The 24,126-nt window shown below is 39.8% G+C and overlaps 1 protein-coding gene across 7 annotated transcripts in view; it reads left to right on the plus strand.

Annotated features, from left to right (window-relative positions):
- Positions 1 to 24,126, plus strand: part of dlgap2a (discs, large (Drosophila) homolog-associated protein 2a) — a 269,101-nt gene that overhangs the window by 214,659 nt on the left and 30,316 nt on the right. For 6 of the 7 annotated variants that reach the window (XM_058398495.1, XM_058398496.1, XM_058398497.1 and 3 more), the window contains one exon: positions 1,552 to 9,000. In XM_058398495.1, the coding sequence (XP_058254478.1) occupies positions 1,552 to 3,680 (2,129 nt within the window). In that variant the 3' untranslated portion in view covers positions 3,681 to 9,000. Of the gene's footprint in view, positions 1 to 1,551; positions 9,001 to 10,850; positions 10,911 to 24,126 lie in introns of those variants that run through there. The other variant, XM_058398500.1, reaches the window with a different exon arrangement.

Genomic DNA, 24,126 nt, shown 5'->3' on the forward strand with positions numbered 1-24,126 from the left:
AAAAAAAAGAAAAAAACAGACCAAAAGAAAATACCAAAAGAAAAAAAAACAAAACAGGTAAGTTCTGGTGTGCCTTAGAGAGTTAGGCTATGAACCCTATTGAATTCAGACTCTCAGGGGAAAAGAAATAAAGCAGAAACAGCTGAAAAGTGAAACATCCAATTATAACTGCCTTTCCCAATCAGTGTCCTTGCATTATTCCACTGTGTACATTCTTGTAAAGATATCAGATTTTGCCTGATTTTCTGGCTAGCTTACGGAGCAGGCAGGGAGGGGTTGAGAAGTGATGAGCTGGAATATGATGCGATCTGGAAACGCTTCCCGGTTCAATGCTTCTCACTCAGTGGGCTTCGTATGCTCTCATTCTCCCGGATTCTCTAGTTTGTTTCCATTCCCTTTATCTATTTTTCTCTCTCACTATTTTTTTCTGTGATGTACAGCTGTTTTCAAAACCATTTCAGTGTTGAGTTCTCTCTCCCACAGGGCCTGTGGCTGGTAAAGCTCTTGAATGTCTTGAATTTTCAGAGATTGTTAACAATGAACGGTGTAACAAGTTGCAAACGATCTTGGGGTGGGGGAGGGGGGGTGGATATGAGCATCATTATGAGACACTCAGATCCAGGCGGCTTCTGGTTTTTTGGCCTTTTAGGAAACAGGGCTAGGGACAGCTGGAGAGACTTTCAGTATGTTTACACTGCCTTCTCACTGAAATATATTTGCAATCATCTTGGGAACTGAACTGTTTTGGCTCTCCCACAAAAACTTGACTTTGTGTGTCAAGAGAACCCTTCATGGTTCCACTTGGTTATTCCTGCTCAGAGTTTTTAAAGGGTCTGTGTGGGCCTTTCATATTCAATAGGGTTCATACCTGCTCTGCTGAGACACACAGAGAGATTAGGTTGAAAGCTTTGCTCGCATTTGTCTCTTTTCAATGCACAAAACATAGAGCTTCTGCTAGTTGGAGGGATGAGGGACTTGATTATACTCACAGAGATGTGGTTGTTATTATTCTCTCCAGGTTTCCCCTCGGGTAGAACTCTCTGTTTTGTGCTTCGAGACGTGGGAAAAGTACATGCAAATAAATGTTTGAGTGAGAAGGCAGAGTAACAGCATGAAACAAACCCACAGTAATGTGAGTCAAAATAAGCCCATTGCCTGTAATAACTCGACATTAGCACTCAGCGCTGAAGCTATAGCAACCATAATGTCATTTTCTTGCACACCAACCAAAATAGACTCAATTCACATTATTTGACAGTTCCTAGAACTGACTAAGATATCCAGTGTCCTATTGATTGTTCCAAAGATAGCTCTTTAGGATAAATATAATTATATAATTTTGTACAATTTGTATACAACAGAACTGCGGTAAGAAACCTTTGTTTTCACACAAAGGTAGCACAGGATAAGACCTAATCTTATGTAATTTGGCTCACACGTGTTTGTTTCATGCTTTGGAATAAAGTCTATAGTGAGCATCACAGTGTCTCTAGCTGTCCAGACCTGTAGGAACATCATATACTCTCCCGCTTGTTTATGTTTGTCTTCCAGAGGGGAATGAAGTGCTCGAGGGCACTGGTTTACTTAATGAGGACAATTTTTTCAACAAGGAGGCAGACATGACCTCCATGTCACAGAGGGATCTGAGCCATCCTACGAGAGAAAGTGAATCACGAAGCCTGTACAGTAATCTTTCTTCTACCACAGTTCCCTCACTGTCCCCACACAAGCCCAGTATCCCTGTCAGGCCACGACCTGTTCCATCAAGTGTACAAGAGACAGCTGACCTGGCTCTTGCGATTAGCCAGCAGTGGAGGGAGGATGTGTCAGCCATGCGAAAGGAACTAGCTGAGCTCAGACGGGATCTGTGCACAGAGCTTCGGGCCTTTAACAGCAACTTTTCCACTTTTGCACAGCGCTACAACACATGGTCTCCAAACTGGGCAAAGGGATCTCAAAATCGTTCTGATCATGTATCTGTCAGTACCCAGGCTGGGAGCAAAACTTTGGTGCGACAGAACACAGCAGATGCAGCAGTGAACTGCCCTTCACCCATTGATCCAAATGTTTTAGCCATGCATTCACCAGATCCGGAGCCTTTAGATAAAAATATCCTGCATGTCTCCACTTCCAGACCTTTATTCCAAACAGACCCAAATTCTCAATTGGCAGAGCTTGATGATTTAACCTATGCCAACTTGACTCCTCCAGAACCTGTGGACCTGTCATTACTAAGCTGGCCTGAACTGGATCCTGATCCGATGACCCCTCCTGATCCTCCAGAACCAGAACTACCTTTAGACCCTAGATATTATTCAAAAGTTTCAATGTCTGAAGGGGTGGACTCATTTGTACTAGATATCACAAACCTAGAGCCTGTAAACCTAGCAAGTTTGCATTGGCCAAAATTGGATCCAGACAGCAGTTCTTCAGAATCATCACCTCCACAAGAGTCTCTTGATCCATCTGTATTATATCCCTTCATTCAAGAGCCTTTAAAAGAAGTTGAGCCATGTCCACTATCTTCAGGTCGGCATGTAGCAACTGAGCAGCATCAGCATCCAGTTCGAAAACCTGTAAGCCCCATTGTACTGATTGAGCCAAGTGAAGAATGCCCAGATTACAACATTGAAGACTATACAGTTGTTGAACCAGGTGACTGTCTTGTGCTGAATCCACTGACGCCAGAGTCAATGGATCTTACTGATTTGAAATGGCCAAGTTTAGAATCCTTGGACCCTGGTTTGCCCAGTCCAGGGTTTACAGATCTTCCAGACCCTCCAACCCCAGAGGCAACTGATTATGATGAACCTGCTGACCATGCAGCTGAAGAGCCACCTTTCCCAGAACTACTGGACACTATTTTCTTACAGCCAGCAACTCCAGAACCAGTAGATTTAGAGGTGTCAAGCCCTGTGAGTCCAGAACCTATGTCTCCAACACTTCAGAGTTCAGCAAAGTTTGAGCCCGAGGCTCATTCTGTTGTTTTGTGGTCAAAGAGTGAAACTATTGATCTGAAACAGTCAGACTCCCCACCTCTAAACATAAGAACTTCAAGCTGGTTAGAAATGGATCCTGAAATCATTAGCCCATCAGAACCAACCTACATGGAATCAAGCGTTGCCTATTTGACTCAGCTGTCCACCCTTGAGAGTGCTTCAGTGACACTTCCTGAACCTTTTTCTCCACACCTAGATGACCAGTACCCTGAAGAGTCAGACGACGAAGTTACAGAGTACCCGCTCAAGCCAGATGCCCTCGACTCTGCTACGATTGACCTCCTAGAGTCAGAGACAGTCTTTTCAGCCATCCTGTGTTCGGTGGAACCAGATGATCCAGATGAATTTGAGACTCTGACTATGGAAGAGGCGCTGGAGATAGTGGATCCAGGTAACAGTTCTCCTGCAACTATAGACCCTGCAACTGTGCACCCATTTAACTTGTCCCTTCTAGAACTTCAGGCTGCCTTAGATGTGTCTAAGAGAGAAACAACTGATAACGGATCTCCAAGAGGAACCAGGGCCAGCAGCTCATCTCCGGCTTGTAGAGATTTCCTTTGGATTAGATGGCAACGAAGGTTACGGGGACGAATGCCCATGTCCAGGAGTGCCAGCATGGAGATCTACCACAAGAAATACTCCAATAACTCAGAGATGTCTTATATGTCTCTGTCTATTTGAGTAACTCGAAGCCACACGTGGTGCATCACAGGATTTCTAAATCAGAGGCTGAAGAAAAAGAGTGTGTGGTAATGAAGCAAAAATGTTTACAGGTGTGTCTGTTCTTTGTGAGAGTGCGAGTGGGTGAATGGAAGACAGAATGTAAAGAGGAGAGAGAATGAGTTAGCCAAGAAGCCATTAGGGAGGTTTTAGGCTATAAGTGATCCTTTATTCAGAGCTGATGAGCCGCAATGAGAGGTCGTAGCTAAAAGCAGCTTGATAGTCGCACCCACATTGCATTAGTGTCCCTGGGACACTCAGCACTTATTTAACACTGAGCAGCAATGACTCATCCATGAACCAAAGTCTCAGTCCCACTATAAACTGCTTCTCTACATTACTTTACAGTCTGCTTGGTTTGGCCATTCCTTCTGAATAAAATGTATTTTGGTAGATACTGTGACTGCATTGGCTGTGGACAGGAACTTCCCGGTGAAAAATTCTCTAGAGTTCCTTTGAGAGCTTCTTTCTTTGATAACCTAAGACTATTAGAGACATTTTCTGGTGTTGAAACATTGACTGATGCCGCAGAAAAGGAATGTTTAAAAAAAATAAAAAATGCCTCGTCCAAATGGGTTTTAAAAAAAGGATGAAAACCGAACATTTGACCAAAGACTGCTCAAGGGATCTCTTTGATATATTTTGTGGGTTTTGATCATCCTTTCCTCTGAATGTGGACTAATGGCGGTTACTTTGAGATTCAACAGAAATCAAACTGTTGAGAAAAAAAAGAAAGTATTGAAATGATGTTCCAGGTAATTCAATTACAAGTCTTCAAAGCCAAAGCCTTGCTGTAAAACAAGCGAGTGGATCTAGTACTGTGAAACTTTTGAAGACGCACGGGGGTTTGAACGGCTGCAGTTTGCACAGTTAATGTGACATTTTGAATGCATTCTGTACCTTACTGTTCCATACGAGCATATATACAATCAAACGTATATACTGTACATACACGGGATGAATAATACTGAGAAGGTGATTGAATCCTGCTCCACAGATGATCATTTTTATATAGATATTTCTTGATTTATTGTGACTATACGGTTGAATGTATACTGTGTTTCTTTTTTTTTCCTGCAATGACCGAAGTAATATATGACTGTCATTAGATATGCAAAGAGGAAACATTAAGTTGTACATCAAAAATAAGGGCCACCAATTTGTCTTCTTTATGCTGGAATGTAAAATAGGACCATTGAGGTCAAATTCCAAGAGTCTAATGGGCAAAGTTATATTAAAAAGCTATAAACTCTTGAGGACCAGAAGTAGTATGAAAAAAAAGTTGGTAAAGTTTCTTGTAGAAGAATTTATTCTTTGGGATTTGATTAAAAACTAGTGAGGAGAGATTGATGCAGTGAATTATAAGGTATAAAATGATTGAAATAAATCAGGGCAACGATCTTTAATAGAATAGTATTTATTCTAAACAAGCTAGCTAGGTGATTTGCCCGTATCTTGTCTTTTTAAAACAGTTCATCTCTAAATTCAAATCATTTGCAAATGAACAGTAACCAAAGATCCCGATTACAGGATACTGCTTGGAATTGTATCAAGTTGTAGCAGATAAAGATAGTCATATCATCAAAAATTTAATCCTTACCTTAAGAATCTAAATCGTATAGTATTTTCTTCTCAATTAGTTCAATAATTCTGAAATTTGACAGTGGATATACTGATTGGTTTGAGTGTTTAGGTTGTTCACTGGACAGAAAGGATGAATAAACTGGACGCTATATTGTTAGTTAGCCAGCCACCTAACTACCAATGAAAATATGTCTTATATGTGCAGTAAGAGAGCGGTACAAAAAATAAAAAATTAAATTAACTCCAATTATTCTATAAATATTAAAATTCTTTTTTTTTTTCATTTCATTGTCTGTACCGCTTATCCGGGGACCTGTGCCTATCTCAGGCGTCATCGGGCATCAAGGCAGGATACACCCTGGACGGAGTTAAAATAAAATATTAAATAAAAATGTAAAATACATGTAATGGAAAATGTAATTTAATGTCAGATGAAATACTTTCAGTTCAGCGAATCTACAGTCAATATATAAAAAAAGTCTGTTAAAATCCCCCCCCCCCCAAATAAAATAAAAGTAATAAAATGTGAAATAAAATTAAAACAAAGTAAATGGTCAATTTGAAAATATTCTGTGAATAAAATAAAAGATCTGGATTAGTCATAAAGCTGTAGAATTGGGTGTGAACTCAGTCCTGCTTGTACTCTCGCTCATTTGATAACAATGTTTAATGTTTCCTCTTTGCTGCGAGTTTTCTGGCAAGTAATAAAAAGTGGGTTAAACGCACATATTTCGACTGAACCCACCGGTGCTGTCAAGTACAGTAAAACACTGTACAGTAGCATTTAAAAAAACATTCAAAAAGAACAAAAAACAGAAAAATATTATTGCTTGCTCATTGCTCCATCTTACCATAGTGAATCTGACCATGTTTCATCAGGCAGGAAGTATTGGGCTGAGCTGTACGGGTAATTTATCGCATGGAAATTTAGAAAGTGTATATTTTTAAAAAAAAAAAAATAACGAAGAGATTATTTTGTTGTAGTTGCATATCCGGATGCTATGCCGTATTTTCCAGACCATAAGACACTTCGAAGTAATGAGTCAAAATTTCATTAAATTTCACACAATTCAAGCTGTAAGAAATTTCTTAATGCAGTGTTTCTAATTTTTCATACAATTTAAGTAGCACAAATTGTCATGGGTGATGATGGAGTCACTAATTTACATTAAATTCTATACAATATGCAGTACCAGATGTAGACTTGAACTTTCACACTTAACTTTCCAATCAGTAACTCAGAATCCACTAAACCACTAAACCACTAAATCAGCACTCAGCACTGACCGCATACTCGATAAAGGAAGCCGTAATTCCCACCCAGAGGAAGCCGTAATTCCCACGCAGAGCTCAAGGCCAGATCTTCTGGACTCCTGTAGCCAGTTGCACCAGCAGGGTGTAAGCTTATTCTATTGTAGCTGGAACCAAAATGGCTGCCAGGTTCAAGTTTACAAAAGTGATTCATAGTTTCCAGGTAGTTAGAATTTAAAATTTGTACCTGCTCCAGAGTAGGTGCAACATTCACCTGGTGATTCCCACTGATGGAACAACATCCTAATATGGCAGACTTTTACATTACTGGCATTTAGCAGATGCCCTTATCCAGAGCAACTTACATTTTTATCTCATTTTATACAAAATGATGGTCAAGGGCCTTGCTCAGGGGCCCAGCAGTTTGGTGGACTAGGGACTGGAACAGACCTTCTGATCAGTAAACCAACACCTTAACCACTAAGCTTAAGAGTTTATCTGATTATGTCCAGGATTGCGAATGTTATTTGAAAAAATTAACTTTAACAGACGGAACCAGTACACGCTCGCTTGATGGATGGACGATGTGACAGGATGACCTCCGGTTGAGTGACCTGACATCTTCACCTATCTGATAGAAAAACCGAGCACTTCAGGCAACTGTAGAAAGGGAGATGACGCAGTTTCCTTTGTTTAGTCTCCAGTTGTTAGCTACCAGTTAGCTAACTTACACGCTAAAAAGTTAGCATTACATGAGAAATCATTGAACTTGTTCCCCAATTTCTGATGAGGTGGGCATGCATAAGAAATATTTAGACATGAAATCAAACCATAAATTATACCAACAAAAAACAAAAGTTTCTTTAACTTTCTCTGATATGAACTGTGTGCTGCAAACACCAGCATTTTTGATGATTGTTTCTGTCCAGTTCACTCATTTTATTGCCTTTAACCACAGCTGTTGTCGTTTTTTTGTCCTGCAGTGGCAGCAGCTATGCGATAAAAGTTAGAGCCTGTACTCTGTTGATTCTGTAACCCAACAACACAACAAGAGAATATTTGTGTTCCTTGTTTAGGCAACTCTGTACTGGTTTGTATTGGCTGTCTCCAGTTTTCCCTTTGTTTTGCCTCCAGCTAGCGCTGTGACGTAGGCACAAAAGGGGGTCCATTTCAGAGTTCTGGCATTTGGCAGATACCCTCATACAGAGTAACTTACATTTGCTCATGGGTCCAACAGTGGCAGCTTGGTGGACCTTGGGTTCAATCTCACAACCTTCTGATCAGCAGCCCAACACCTTAACCACTAAGCTACTACATACCATATATGATTTCTACCCAGCTGCCATGGTGGAGGCTAACTCGTGCTTCCAAAAGGCCACAAACACAAATTTTGGAAACTCAGGAGTCTAGAATGTTCCAGTTTTACAATAAAACTTGCATTATCATACAGAAATGCTCTGGATCCACTACTACCCAGACTCCCAGACTTTTTATGTCAACAACATTTAGGTAACCATGCTAAGGTTGGGTGGCCATGATAAATGACCACAAATGAAGCATTTAGATGCGTTTTTAAAAGGAAGTAGATAGTCATGAGATCAGTGTTGCTAGGCAACTGGCCAACGTCGATGCGAACGTGAGTGACGGACTCCTTGCTATTATTTTACTTGAAATACTCCAAACACTTTAGCCAGCTAGCATGTAGCCGTCGATTCATTTATGTGGAGGCAAAATGAACAGAAATATCAATTTTCTTTAAATTTGCAAAAAAAAATGTTAGCAACTTTTGTCAAAAAACGCTTAGCACCAACTGCTAATATTGCATCACGAATTATTCTCAGATCTTCTCAGTTTACACAAGATCCCACCCGAATGTAGCAACACTACAATAGCTTCTGGTGTAGCATGCCTACCGTAAAATTAAAAAAATTACTTTTAAGAAATATTACTAGGTTATTACAAAAATATATATATAAACAGGTACATGCCATTTTGCCAAACTTGCTAAACGTCCCTAAAAAAAGTGTCATATCGTCTGGAAAGTAAGGTATACGTTAGTCTTGCCATTAGACATTTCTCTGATGCTAATACTCGTGAATGGTGACTTTTTATTTTATTGATTAATTTTTTTTAAATACTGTCAATGCTGTCCAATCACTGTGAGCTTTGGAATGATTTCAGCATCAGCATCAGTTTTGTCTTAACAAATATTATCTGAACATTTTGTGTGTGTGTGTGTGTGTGTGTGTGTGTGTGTGTTTTCACAAAAATCTGCCTCTCTAAATTTCCTTTCTGTAGACGCATCACTGAAACACACAATGGCTAACGGGTCGAGCGCTCCTATTAATTCCATATATTTCTTTGTATGGTCATTGCTAGCACTTTCCATTCATTTCTTAGATTCTTAGACACCATTCTAAATGTATTCCGAATTATCTGAATGCTACCAATCGAAATGCATAATAAAAAGCACTTCCGTTGTGCTGGAGCGTTTTCTTGTGGCTTTGTGGGATATGGGACTGGACAGTTTTCCAAGGACTGAGATCTGTCCAGCAAGCTGAAGTGGTAAGTCTCACGCTGAGCAGTCCTTGTGCTTTAATTGATTTGTTATGGCACCCTGTAGAGAGAAAGAACAGATTCTCTCCTGGACTGCCTGAGATACTCTTGTAAAACTTTTGTTTTGAAATTTAATTATCATTTTTGAAGTGTTACCTACTCCTCATTACTTGATTTTCTGCTTAAATTAATCCTCAGGCTGATGCCACTTTTAAACCACAAAGTATAAAATATAATAATAATAATAATAATAATAATAATAATAATAATAATAATCATAATAATCATAGTAAACATAAATAAATAATAATAATAATATATTTTATTATAGTATAATATATATTATAATCAAAAACAAATAATGATCTTTTGACCTTAAAAAACTCACTCTAATTACTTCCTAACAAGGTGCAATGGGATTTCAGGCTCCAGCAATAAGATGAAAGGTAAAAAGATTGTTATTAAAGAATGTGGCTAAATCAAGTTAATCTCTCAAGGATGAGTGTAAAAAGCAGACCTAGGAATCCACTCTGCTTGGCTATTGTGCGAGATTGTTGCTTTGTTCTGAAAGTGTTGAAGAAATTCGAAATGATTCTAAGCCCCAGATCCATAAGGACCTTCAGATTCTGGCTTTAGGTTCCTCCTGTGCTTGTCGAGACGGCCGAGACGTCTTTCCCTGATGAGTTCAGATCGGCCTTCAGTTCCTCAAAGACTAGGATGTGGATTATGAGACATGAGTCTTAATTCCAAATCAATATTTATGTGGGAAAAGTTACCAGATACGATTTTCTGGATTTACAAATTCATTTTCCACATACACAGATCAGGCATAACATTTTGACCACTGTCAGGTGAAGTGAATAAGACTGATGATCTCCTCATCATGGCACCTGTTAGTGGGTGGGATATATTAGGCAGCAAGTGAACATTTTGTCCTCAAAGTTGATTTGTTAGAAGCAGGAAAAATGGACAAGCGTAAGGATTTGAGCGAGTTTGATGAAGTTTGATTTTGATTTCATCAATTTGATGAAATTGTGATGGCTAGACCACTGGATCAGAGCATCTCCAAAACTGCAGCTCTTGTGGGGTGTTCCCGGTCTGCAGTGGTCAGTATCTATCAAAAGTATCCTTTAAGTCCTGTAAGTATCTCATTAAGTTCCCACCTCACAACTTACAGGACTTAAAGGATCTGCTGCTAACATCTTGGTGCCAGATACCTCAGCACATCTTCAGGGATCTAGTGAAGTCCATGCCTCAACGGGTCAGGGCTGTTTTGGCAGCAAAAGTCTGACCAACACAATATTAGTCAGGTGGTCATTATGTTATGCCTGATCGGTGTATACATTACTGCACAGTGAAATTCTTTCTTCACGTATACCATACTTGTAGGGTTGGGGTCAGAGCACAGGGTCAACCATGATACAGCACCTCTGGAGCAGGGAGGGTTGGATGCTTTGCTCAAGGACCGAACAGCGGCAGTGCTGGGGCTTGAACCCTGATCTTTCAATCAAAAACCCAGAGCCTTAATTACTTGAGCTACCACTGTCTTGAAATACAACTAATAGAAGCCTTTTATACTGCAAATATATTGCTACATGAACAGTCCTAGCTGTTGGATGTTCACTTTTCAGCAGTTTCCTGTTTGTATTTGTTTCCACTTGTGAATTTTTTTGGATGCTGGCATTTCTCTGTAGATCCTGAAACACTGTGTAAGCATGGGGTGTGTCCTTTCCCTCGCAGGAATCCAGTTCCGCCTTCCATCATCGGGCAGCGTGGACAGACCCTCCCAGCAACCGCCAGGTAAAGTCACGTCCACTTTTAATCCTTATCATAGCCGAGGTCAGAATATAAACCTTCAACCATGTCGTATGAACTGTGGTACTTCAGGTACTGATGATTTTAATGATTTTGATGAGTACGGACAAGGTTCCGTTTTTTTTATTATTATTATTTTATTACTTTTTTATTTATTTTCTGCACAAACAACAAACCTGAAACAAACAGCAAACCTGAGGTGATATTAAAGTTATGAGCCTTTAATAGAAGTCAGTACAAAAAAAAACAGAATGGCTCACTTCACCACAGTTATAAAAGGTCCTAAGCTCCAATTTGGACTCCTCTTTCTTCTAAAGCACAACACCATTACACCCTGTACTTTATATATATATATATATTAGCATTGGCAGTGTAGATTTGTGAGCATTAAAGAATATATATACTCTCAGAATATTCTCTCAGAATATTCTCTCAGAAATCTTGTCATGTTTGCTCAGGTTAGCCAGTGGGCTAGCAGTGAAGATGTATATGACTTGGAAAATCTCCTCAGAAATCATTGAGCACAAGGGGCGGGGAGATGAACCGTGACATTATGCAAATAAAGAATCATAGCTACAGCCAATCAGCTGCTAGGTAAAACTGTTAATGCTCTGTGATTGGCTACTTCCAACCCTTCCAGCCAATAGCGTGTTGTAATGACTGTACTGTACGTACATGATATCAGCGACGTTCAATATCATTAAAATGACATTTATATTGATATTTTGTTGATTTTACTTTTAGATTTATATTATTTAATTAATAAACTAAACTTTTCTTAATAATTTCTCATTAAAAAACATGAAAATGTATAAATTGCCACGAAATTAGCTGTAAAAAGTTTTGCAGGAATTCGCGGGACTGCGAAAACATCGTGGATCAGTGAAGCCGCAAATCGTGAGACGCAGATCTGCAAGGTATTGCTGTATATATGTGTACAGCAAAGACACCCAAAATTCTTCCACGGTCCATCAAATTTCCCAAGAGATTATAACGCTGACTGCTAAAAGAAAAATTTCCTCAAAAAACCTTTTTTAGACCCAGCATTTTGCGCACAAAAATAAAACGAAGCCTTCAGCAGGTCGTCTCGTTCTGCGACTCCACAAAGACAACTTCATTATTTCAGAGAAGGACAAACGCTTCAAACCAATTTGCTCAGTGTCACCTCTGTCACGTTCAGAAAAAGCCAGCTGAGTCACCGAGCCGTCTCGGAGGTAATTTGTGATTAATGGTATGACTAGCACCACCTTCTATAAAGCGAGTTCATTACGATAAAAACGGCTTCCATTTTAATGAATAATTCACTCAACATGGACCTGATGGTGATGGGTTAGCGTTATTAGCTTGTGGAGAAGGAGAGATCTGACAACACCACCACCACCACCACCACCACCCCAAAACAGAAAGCTACAATTTATTCATTCCATCAAGTGCTAGCGCTAACAGCTCTGTGAGATTGGAAAACAGCACCAGAATGCGAAATCTCGCTCTGTCTCTTTCCTCCTCGTCCTCCTCTGCATTCTGAACGTTCGATGCTTTCTGATCATCAATCTGTACCTGGAGTTCAGGATTTTTTTTTTGCTATACACTCAGTACTTTTCTCTTTTAAAGTTCTTTTATCTGCTCGAAAAGAACCTGCCTGGCTAGCGTTAGCATCATATTTGGTGTTAGCAAATGAAATATATATATATATATATATATATATAAACATTTAAAAATAACAAAGATCTTCCTCAGAGATCCTGTCAGGTTAGCGTATTTTAGCCAGCTAGGTAGTGTTAGCATGAAATATTTATAAATACCAATGATTTTCTAGGAATTCCTGTCAGGATAGCTTGTGTTAGCCAGCTAGTGTTAACAATAAAAATGTACAAGTTTAATGTTTAGGAATAGTAAAGCTCCTCCTCAGAAATCCTGTCAAGTTAGCTTATCTTAGCCACCTAGGTAATGTTAGCACAAAATATTTATAAATACCAAAGATCTTCTCATAATTCCTGTCACAGTAGCTTGTGTTAGCCAGCTATCTGGTGTTTACAATGCAAATGCGTATCTAAATGTTTAGGGATTAGCAAAGATCTTCAATAGAAATGCTTTCAGGTTAGCTTATCTTAGCCACCTAGGTAGTGTTAAACAAAATATTTATAAATACCAAAGATCTTTTTGTAATTCCTGTCAGGCTAGCTTGCGTTAGCCATCTAGTATTAGCAATACAAATGTATATGTAAAGGTTTAGGAATTAGCAAAGATCTTCCTGTCAGCTTAGCTTATCTTAGCCACCTAGTGTTAAACAAAATATTTATAAACACCAATGATTAGCAATAGAGTAGCAGTGAATAAAACTCTAAAAATATTCTTTCAGAAATGTTTGTTCAGGTTAGCCAGTGGGCTAGCAATAAAAATATATATGACTTGGAGAATCTTCTCAGAAATCCTGACAGAATAGCATGCTAGCAAGATGGCTCGTTTTATATTATGAATATTTATAATCTGGTTAAAATTCTTTCCTGTCAGTTAGTGATATCAGTGAAGATATTTGTGAATGTGAATAAACATTCTTTCAGATATTCTTTCAGATTAGCTAAATGAGTCATAGAGAGCTAGTTAGGGTTAACAGCAGGAGAATTCTAATGATTTATAAATAGCAAAGACCTTCTTGGAAAGCTTGTCAGATTAGCATAGCCAGCTAAGTAGTGTTAAAAGTAAAACAAACTTTTAAGAATCCTCTCAGCTCATGTTGCTAGGCTTGTAAATACTTAGGAACTGATTTGCATCCTATTAGATGTTAGCTAGCTGGCTAGTGTTATCAGTGATGATTTATGAATATGATTAAAAATTCTGTGAGGTTAGCTTAGCTAGGTAGCTACCCTAGTTATCAAGTTAGGTATCATTAGTATGAAAAGATATAAATAAAAAAAAGGATCTTCTCAAAAATTCTCTCAGGTTAGCCTAGGCTGTTGTTATACTGTATGGTTACAGTGAGGGAAAAAATCATTTGATCCCCTGCTGATTTTGTACATTTGCCCACTGACACAGAAATGATCAGTCTGTAATTTTAATGGTCGGTGTATTTGAACAGTGAGAGGCAGAATAATAACAAAAAAATCCAGAAAAACACATTTCAGAAAAGTTCTACATTGATTTGCATTTTAATGAGTGAAATAAGTATTTGATCCCCTATCAATCAGAAAGATTTCTGGCTCCCAGGTGTCTTTTATACAGGTAAGCAGCTGAGATTACAGTAGGAGCACTCTCGGGGAGTGCTCTTAATCTCAGCTCCTTAACTGTATGAAAGACACCTGTCCACAGAAGGAAGCAATCAATCAGATTCCAAACTCTCCATCATGGACAAGACCAAAGAGCTGTCCATGGATGTCAGGGACAAGATTGTAGACCTACACAAGGCTGGACTGAGCTACAAGACCATCGCCAAGCAGCTTGGTGAGAAGGTGACAACAGATTATTCCCAAAGGGAAGAAACACAAAAGGACTGTCAATCTTCCTCGGTCTGGGGCTCCATGCAAGATCTCACCTCATGGAGTTTCAATGATCATGAGAACGGCGAGGAATCAGCCCAGAATTACACTGGAGGATTTTGTCAATGATCTCAAGGCAGCTGGGACCATAGTCACCAAGAAAACAATTGGTAACACACTACGCCGTGAAAGACTGAAATCCAGTAGCGCCCGCAAGGTCCACCTGCTAAAGAAAGCACATGTACAGGCTCATCTGAAGTTTGCCAGTGAACATCTGAATGATTCAGAGGTCATGTGGTCAAATGAGACCAAAATCCAGCTCTTTGGCATCAACTCAACTCGCCATGTTTGGAGGAGGAGGAATGCTGCCTATGACTCCAAGAAGACCATCCCCACCGTCAAACATGGAGGTGGAAACATTATGCTTTGGGGGTATTTTTCTGCTAAGGGGACAGGACAACTGCACTGCATCAAAGGGGTGATGGATGGAGCCACGTGCCGTCAAATCTTGAGTGAGAACCTCCTTCCCTCAGCCAAGGCATTGAAAATGGGTCGTGGATGCAAAGAGGAGTGGGCCCAAATTCCTTGAGATGTGAGATGTGTGCAAACCTGGTGGCCAACTACAAGAAATGTCTGACGTCTGTGATTGCCCACAAGGGTTTGCCACCAAGTACTAAGTCATGTTTTGCAAAAGGGTCAAATACTTATTTCACTCAATAAAATGCAAATCAATGTAGAACGTTTCTGAAATTTGTTTTTCTGGATTTTTTTTTGTTATTCTGTCTCTCACTGTTCAAATACACCGACCATTAAAATTACAGACTGATCATTTCTTTGTCAGTGGGCAAACGTACAAAATCAGCAGGGGATCAAATGATTTTTTCCCTCACTGTATCTCAGCTGGCTATCAATAGCAGGTAAAGTAATGTTAGCTAGCTGGATAGTTGGAATTAGCATAATGATTATAATTATTAATGAATATAAGTAGAAAATCCTTTCAGATATTCTTTCAAGTAAAAAATCAATGGGATTTTTAGAAATCCATTTTAGAAATCCTGTTAGCTTAGCTCATGTTAGCTAGCGGGATAGAATTGCCATATAATCCTTTTAGCAATCCTGTCAGTTTAGCTTATATGCTTAGCATGTGTACTGAAATAATTATGAAGATTTTTGATAATAGTTTTAAAATCCTCTCTCAGTACAGAAGGAAGGTTGAATCATGTTAGTATGATATTAACATTTATAAAAAAAAAATTATGTTAGCAATCCTGTCAGGTTAGCTTGGGTTAGCCAGGTTTAGCTTTTAGATTTATTTTAGTCACTCAAATAAAAAAACCTGAATATAAAAATCCACTAAGTTTATTTAAGTTATCAGCCAGTTAGCATTATGAAAGTGAGGTAAGATTTAAGATCTTTGTTGAAATCCTATCAGGATCGCTCGTGTTAGCAAGAACGCGCGAACACAGGAATGCTAATAACCTTTCTCCTGCTTGAGGACTAAAAATACAGAGCAACTAGGAGTGTGAACAAAAAAAGGGATAGAACGGGTATGATGTAGAAAAAATCACTGTTAGGATTACACACACACACACACACACTTCCTTCAAATGTATTTTAAATACACACACAAACTTCCATCAACTCTCTCTCTTACACAAAAACACACACAGACACACGCCATCAACTGTATCTTACACTCACACACACAAGCACACACACACACACACACACACACTTCCAACAACTGCATCTTATGCACACACACACATATACACACACTTCCCTCTCTCTCACTCTTCACCCTGACATAGCTCTATTTTTAGCAGTCGTTCATCCTGGTCAGTTATTTTGTCTCTTCCTGGTATTTTGGCTCTCTTGTCCCTCGTCCCTCGGTCCACGGTCATCGCCATGCCAACGCCGCCGCTGCTGCTGCTGCCTTTATTACGCAGGTTACAGTGCCATAAAAAGCAGTGCTGTGGATTTTAGTGCTGTCAGAACTGAGGTCACAGCAGAGGTGACACTTTTTCTGTCTGCCTCTCACTCGTTCTTTATTTCTCTCTCTCTCTCTCACTCCCTCTCTCTCTCCTTCTCTCTCTCACTCTTTCTCTCTCTCCTTCTCTCCTCTCTCTCTCTCTCTCTCTCTCTCTCTCACTCCCTCTCTCACTCTTTCTCTCTCTCCTTCTCTCCTCTCTCTCTCTCTCTCTCTCTCTCTCTCTCTCTCTCTCTCACTCCCTCTCTCTCTCCTTCTCTCTTTCACTCTTTCTCTCTCTCCTTCTCTCCTCTCTCTCTCTCTTTCTCACTCCCTCTCTCTCTCTCTCTCTCTCTCTCTCTCCTTATCTCTCTCACTCTCTCTCTCTCTCTCTCTCTCTCTTTCTCCCCCTGAGACTGGAGACTCCTTCTATTAATCTCCAATAAACATAAACATCTGCTTCCACAAACCATCAGCACCTCCAACATCCCCACCACTGTTACTATAGCAACCAGGGCCTAGTGAAAAGCGCACAGTGATCACCTGGTAGTTATCCTGTGTTGTGTTATATTTTGTGTTGTGTTGTTTTGTGTTATGTTATGCTACTGTATGTTCTTTGTGTTATGTTGTTTTATGTTGTGTTACTTTGTGTTGTGTTGTTTTTTTATGTTGCATTGTGTTGCATTATGTTATGCTATTTTCTGTTGTGTTATCTTATGTTATTTTGTGTTATGCTTTGTTCTGTTATGTTGTTATTTTGTGTTATGTTGTGTTGTCTTATGTTCTGTTGTGTCTGTTTTGTGTTATCTTGTTATTTTCTGTTATGTTTTGTTATCTTTTGTTATGTTGTGTTGTGTTCTGTTATGTTGTTTTGTGTTCTGTTGTGTTGTTTTGTGTTCTGTTGTGTTATGATATGCTTTGGTTTGTTATGTTGTGTTGATTGAGTATTGAGTTGTTATGTTTTGAAGATCTGATTCAGTCATCTAAACATCACATTGTGTTAAAGTGCCTCAGATCTTTACACTCGCCCAGATCATCTCAGATCATCTCAGATCATTTCAGATCATCAGCAGATCATTTCAGACCAATGTGTAGACTCCGATGAGGATGAGGTTCTCTTTTCAGCCTGGTTTCCTCTACAGGTATCATCTTTATTTCTTCTCAGGCAGTTTTTCCTTGCTTTATTAGAGATAAATTTCCTTTTGAACTCGTAGCTAAATCCAGCTGTTAGCTAATGCAGTTGTTAGCGTTAATCACACAACACTTCTTTCACTTCACATACACACCACTTCCGCGGCTGGAAAATTCCCCTTAAAACCTGCGTTTAAATTTTACTGAATAAATGTAATACTCCAATACCTTTAATTCTTAACGAGAAAGTTACATAAGATCAGATTTAGCGGTATGAGGGGAGAAAAAACAATAAGATTATAGAACAGAGTGGATTTTAAGCCCCTATGTAGTGAACTACAGGAACTAGACTCATCCGTGGAAAAAAAGCAGGAGTTGGATAAGAGCCAAGCGACTCGATGCTTAATACTTTGTTCAGTTTTCGAATTTATTCAGAAAACCTATATTTAATGATCTGAGGATGTTTCTGAAATGTTTCTGAAAAGCTTTACAGAGTGAATGAATTTATTGATTTAGAAATTATCGTGAATTATGAATTATTTAAAGAGTGGGTAAATGGAAATACATTAAGCCTCGTCTGTTTTTTAATAATGATGGATGAAAATGTGTGTGTATGAAGAGGAATAAGCAGGACATAAGCAAGACATGAGCAGGACATAAGTAGGACATGAGCAAGACTTGAGTAGGACAAGAGCAAGACATAAGAAGAACATAAGTAGCACATGAGCAGGACATAAGTAGGACATAAGCAGGACATGAGCAGGACATGTTACACTGTGTTATGTCATGTTGTGTCATGTTATATTATCTTATGTTATGATGTTATGTTGTGTTGTGTTATGTAATATTCTGTTGTGTCGTGTTATATGTTATATTGCGTTGTGTTGTGTTGTGTTACAAGCCATAGTGCAGTAAGATGTGTACTGTTAGAAAGTGACTGCTGTCCTGATTGAAGAGCTCTGTGTTGTAAATATTAATAAAAAAACTCCATGTTAAATTGTTCACACTGCTTCAGCCCCACAGCACATGAGCAGTCTTCTCTCTGCGGTGTCTGGTGTGGATCTGATGCCGTCATGGTGCTGTGTTCAGAATGCAGAGGTGTTTAGCTACACGGGAGCGTGTGCTGCTAAAAGACTGATGACTCCGGGGCTGGTGCCGCGGAGCGACAGCAACGGCGACGATAATGCAGCGACTCCATTAATTCCAGCAGCGCCGCATTTGCATGCCTTTAAAAGCCCGCTGCTTTGTGAGGAGCATAAATTCAATCTGCACAGAGCGACGTTATTACACATAACATTACCATCACGCACAACACACGCATACCTACGCACCCTGTCTCGCTCGGAAAGGCACACACACACACACACACAGATTTTGTTTGCTGATGATAGAGAGATTGCAGTGTTGTGATACCGTCTGCAAATCCCCTCTCATTAGGTTTGAAGTAGTTGATGAAGAAACACACTCCTGCCTCCTTAAGCTCCTCTGAGATTTCCCATAAGCTCTAACTCTCATCAGTTCTCTTCAATCTTGCACAAAATGTATGCAGGTTTGTCGATGAAATTTTGTGAGACTCTCGATATCCATAGTCGGGTCGACGGATTTAGAATCAGTCTCTGCTGAACATAGGAAAGGGTCAAGGAAGCAGATCTGGAGTCAGGAGACATCACTTCCTGTTATGGTCCAACAGCAAGCAACATAGACTCATGTGTGAGTGTGTTCTCATTAGTGTCACTCTCGGTAGAGAAGGATTTGTTGCTACCAGAAATGAAAAGTGCCAGAAAACATGACAATAAAGCAGTCGTTAGGTTAGTGTGAGGAGCACAGAGGAGCCCTGAGGAACCCTGAGGAGCCCTGATCTTCCTCAGAACGATCAGTGTTTCTCCCATGAGCTCCTTACTGAACTTTTCTAGCCATCGATTACGTCAAACATCTCTCTTATTATTCCAATGATTTTACTTTTCAAGATTAATGAAAGAATATCATGAATTAACAAAGAATAACGGACCGTCTGCAAAACAAGTTTAAGATGAAGATGTAGCTATAGGAATGATGAAGATAGCTCATGAAGATGTAGGAAACTCTAACGCTACAGCTTTTCTTCTGATGTTTCTTCTGGAAATTAACAAAAAAAAGTCCTGGGAACATTGAAAACCGGAATTATTTAAACTGGGAATATAGAGATTATAAGCCTTGGGTGCATAGAGTCTCAGAAACATAAATCCCTGGGAAATTCCGATGCTGAGAACATTAAGGACCCTATAGGCTCTGGGAATTTAGAATATTGGGAATATTAGGAAATAAATAGCCCTGGTTATGTAGACACCAGAAACATAAAATCATGGGAATCTTAGACCCTAGGAATTCTGGAGATCTATGAATATTATATGTATTATTATGGAAGCTTTGTAATATAGGAACTTCACCTGGTAGACTACATGATGATCAAAGCCTGTTCTTGTCACAGTCAGCGTGCCATCATGTAATAATCCATGCTAGCATAAATATGGGCTTGTTTGTAATGTCCTTTTAGTCTCTTTTGAAAAAAAAAAGTAAACGACTAAATGTAGCTTTCAACTCAAAAAACATGATGCTTTTAGAGGCACATTTTCTAAACCACTGGGTACGTTGGGTCCATTATAATCTTTCCACCTCACAATAGCCTATTTGTACTTTTTAATCTAAAAAAAAAAAACTTTAAAAAAGGGCTTTGTTTTTCACTCATTTCCTCTCTCTAATTCTGGCCAATTTGCTAACAAATGCAGTCACCATGTGGGTGTATTACTCACCTGCATGCCAGTTTAGCAAGGACAGAAATACGGCTAAACTCTAGCTTTCTATCAGGAAAAGTGTAGCGTAAGTAGCCATTGCTAGCTTCTTATTATGTATCCACACTGTGCTGGACTGACTTGCTAATCCACTAGCTGACTACCTAGCATATGTAATCCTCTCTTTTGGAGCTCATGTATGACGTGTCCGAGGTTGTTACAAATGCTAAAAAACTGTGTACTGACCAGAAGTGACCTTCACCGAGTCTTTTAAAAGGTTCCCATTTCAAAGGAATAGATCAATTGGATAAGGTAGCGCTCCAGACCTGTTATTTGATTTAGCTGTAAAACCTTCCACGTTGACCCTTTAACGATTTAATTGTCCGTTTAATCGGCCCTCAGGGACTTCACTGCTAAATCAAATAAGTGGAAACAAGGTGGAGTTTACAAGACAGTAGAGTGTTAATGTGGACAGGGATATATGAGGTGCAATGAAGCAGGGTAAAGGGCAAGTGCAGGGCAACACGGTCAATCCAAATGATCAGTCACAAAATAATATGAAGAGATACGCTAGTGTCAGAAGATCCCGCTAACACCCTGACCAGCAATGACCCCAACAGACCACCCGAGGGAACCCTCACCCGAGTTCTAGGACTTTCGGGTCAAAGTCACCTCCATGGTCATAGTGATTTCTGGATTTATTTTCTCATTGTTTGAATCTGGTTTTGTCATTCGGTTTTGTTTGCTAGTTTTTGCTTTGTTTCATTTTCTGCCTTGCGTTTTGAATTTGTTCGCTGAACATTAAAGCTGCATATAGATTTTAGTTCCAGATTTCAGTGTCTAGAATTTAACTACAGAAGATGACACAATGGTCTTTTCTTTATTTAATAAAAGGCAAATGCAGGTCAAAACAGGCTGTGGGGGAAAAAACATGGTGAAGACATCAGAAGCATCAAAGGCTAGGCAACAAGAGAGTCAAGAAGCGAGGAAAACAAGTGAAAAGAGGCCGACAAAAGAGGATCATTTACATCACAGACTCAGAAACACAGACCGTATACCTCACAAATAACACAAGGATTTATATAGGAACATAATCAGGAACTAAAGAGAAAACAGGAGAGATTAATCAGGACACATGACACAGGAAACAAGTGATGACAAAAAGGGGCGGAGTCAGCACCAGATTCAAAACAAAAACACAATGAAATCCCGGAACAAAAACAGGAAGTGGAATTGATTGAGGTAGCACTGCGGGCCGAACTCCACAGCACCGGGAGAGTCGCGACAGCAAGGGTTACGCAAAATCCTAATTTGTTGGATTGGAAACTTATGAGCAACCCAGCACGGAAAATCACAAATAAAGAATAAATTATTGATTATTGAATTACTGATTATATTGAGTCAGTAAACTTTTACAAGAAGAACATATTCAGTGCTGTAAAATATCTTAGAAATGTACTGTATAATGAAATATTCCACCTGGGTGCTGTTGAATTCTCAAATTTGATTGGACAGTACTCAGTATCAGCACTCGTCCTGATGCTTCATCGTTTCCATAGGAACCACTCATTTGTGTATATGAACTGACTGAAAGCCAATTCTGCCATAAAGTGGAAGGGGGAAAGGTTACGCTGTTCATAGTGCGAGCAGCCATGTGGTTCACCATCAGGGAAAAGGAAGGAAGTGCTAGATGAGGAGGAATTGCTAGTTCAGAAGGAAGCGCTAGCTGAGAAGGAAGCGCTAGTTGAAAAGGAAGCGCTAAATGAGAAGGGAACACTAGTTGAGAAGGAAGTGCTACTTAAGAAGGAAGTGCTAGTTGAGAAGGACGTGCTACTTAAGAAGGAAGTGCTAGTTGAGAAGGAAGTGCTAAATGAGAAGGGAACACTAGATGAGAAGGAAGTACTCCTTGAGAAGTAAGTGCTACTTAAGAAGGAAGTGCTAAATGAGAAGGGAACACTAGATGAGAAGGAAGTCCTAGTCGAGAAGGGAACACTAGATGAGAAGGAAGTGCTAGTTAAGAAAGGAAGTGCTAGCTGAGAAGGAAGCGCTAGATGAGAAGGGAACACTAGATGAGAAGGAAGTGCTAGATGAAAAGGAAGTGCTAGTTGAGAAGTAAATGCTAGTTGAGAAGGAAGTGCTACTTGAGAAGGAAGCGCTAGATGAGAAGGAAGTGCTAGATGAGAAGGAAGTGCTAAATGAGAAGGGAACACTAGATGAGAAGGGAACACTAGTTGAGAAGGAAGTGCTAGATGAGAAGGAAGTGCTAAATAAGAAGGGAACACTAGATGAGAAGGGAACACTAGTTGAGAAGGAAGTGCTACATGAGAAGGAAATGCTAGTTGAGAAGGAAGTGCTAGTTGAGAAGGAAATGCTAGTTGAGAAGGAAGTGCTAATCATCTAGCGCTTCTTTCTCATTGAGCGCAGCAGCGCAACAGAAATGTCATGTTCTAGCTTCTGATGTTTAATAATTTGTATTTGTATTTATTTATTGTAGTTATTATTAGCATTTCTAATTACCTTTCTGGATTTCTTTCTATATTTCCTACAGTTTTTCCCATTTGACAAAAAAAAAAAAAGATCCCCTTCTTGATCTCCACATGAACCTCCTCCACCAATCTCCACCCACCAATCACCTGTTTTTGTGGGCGGTTCCTCCGAGATGCCTGCAAGTCAGAACTAGGCTAAACACTCTAGGAGGAGACACTAAGTGTTCTGTATATATGAGCTAGTTCAGGAGTAGCTAGCATGGCTCTGATTTCCCAGGTGTTCCAAAGACTTCTCCACCTGGAGAGCAGGAGAATGATCCTGAGATCCAGGAGCTAATTGAATGAGAAGTTAACAGCGGCGTATAAGGACAAGCTAAGTGGTGTAGAACTCCAGGAGATGTAAGCGTGCTAGCGCATGTGGTGATAATGACGGTGGTATGGTTTGTTCGTTGATTTGGACGTGTGATGTGAGGCAGCAGGACGTCGAGACTGCCTCGAGGAAGACGCCGTGCCGGAGCCGTCAGTCCAGCCGATCTTCTTGGCTTGCTAGATCCTGGCATTTCCCTCACTTATCGGTGTTGCAGATCAGCACTGCTGTCCTGGGTTCACCTTTAAGTCTGCTTTCCTCGTGCGCTAGGGATGAACAATAAAGAGCTAATGGATTCAGAGCGTCCTCGTGTCCCTCCGGCAAATCCTGGGAAGCTGTACGATTTATTTAAAGCTGACAGGTCGGCATTAACGCCGATTTTTCTCTCTTTCTTTCCATCTCTGTTTTGTTCTCTACGGGTGCTTTCACATGCAAGTATTTAGTCTGTTTAAACGGAACACTGGCGCGTTCTCCCCCTCGGTGCCACCGTCACACCGGAGCGCGGAACAAAGCTCAAAAGCGTCGAGAAAGCCACTTGACTCCGAATCGACTCGTCTGCAGGAAGTGAATCAATCCTGCCATGTGTTTGGTGTTGCATCATTTATCTGTAAACGCTGTAAAGACTCCAAAGCAGCAACAGCTCTAAATTGTACTGCCTAGCAACAAGCTAGCCAGCTAACGTCGATGATTAGCTTTCAAAAAATGATTAGCTTAGAAAGATACTGTATGTTATTTGTTAATTCTGTTGAATTCTCAGATCTGATTGGACGGTAGAATCGATGCAAATCGCAGGTTTCCTGTAGGTTATCGTTTCCATAGCAACCGCTGTGAAATTCAGAGGGACTTTTTCTGTGTTTAGCATGATGTCATAGATTTAACTGAGTGCTGGGTCTTTTTTTTTTTTTTTTTTTTTGTTAATTGTATACTTTCAGGATTAAATCCTGGAAGTAGGAAGTGGGAACTTTTATTAATTCCAAAGAAACATGGACGTCTCTGTGGTTGGATTT

The sequence above is a fragment of the Hemibagrus wyckioides genome, linkage group LG09 (genome assembly GCF_019097595.1).
Source record: "Hemibagrus wyckioides isolate EC202008001 linkage group LG09, SWU_Hwy_1.0, whole genome shotgun sequence".
NCBI classification, from domain to species: Eukaryota; Metazoa; Chordata; class Actinopteri; order Siluriformes; family Bagridae; genus Hemibagrus; species Hemibagrus wyckioides.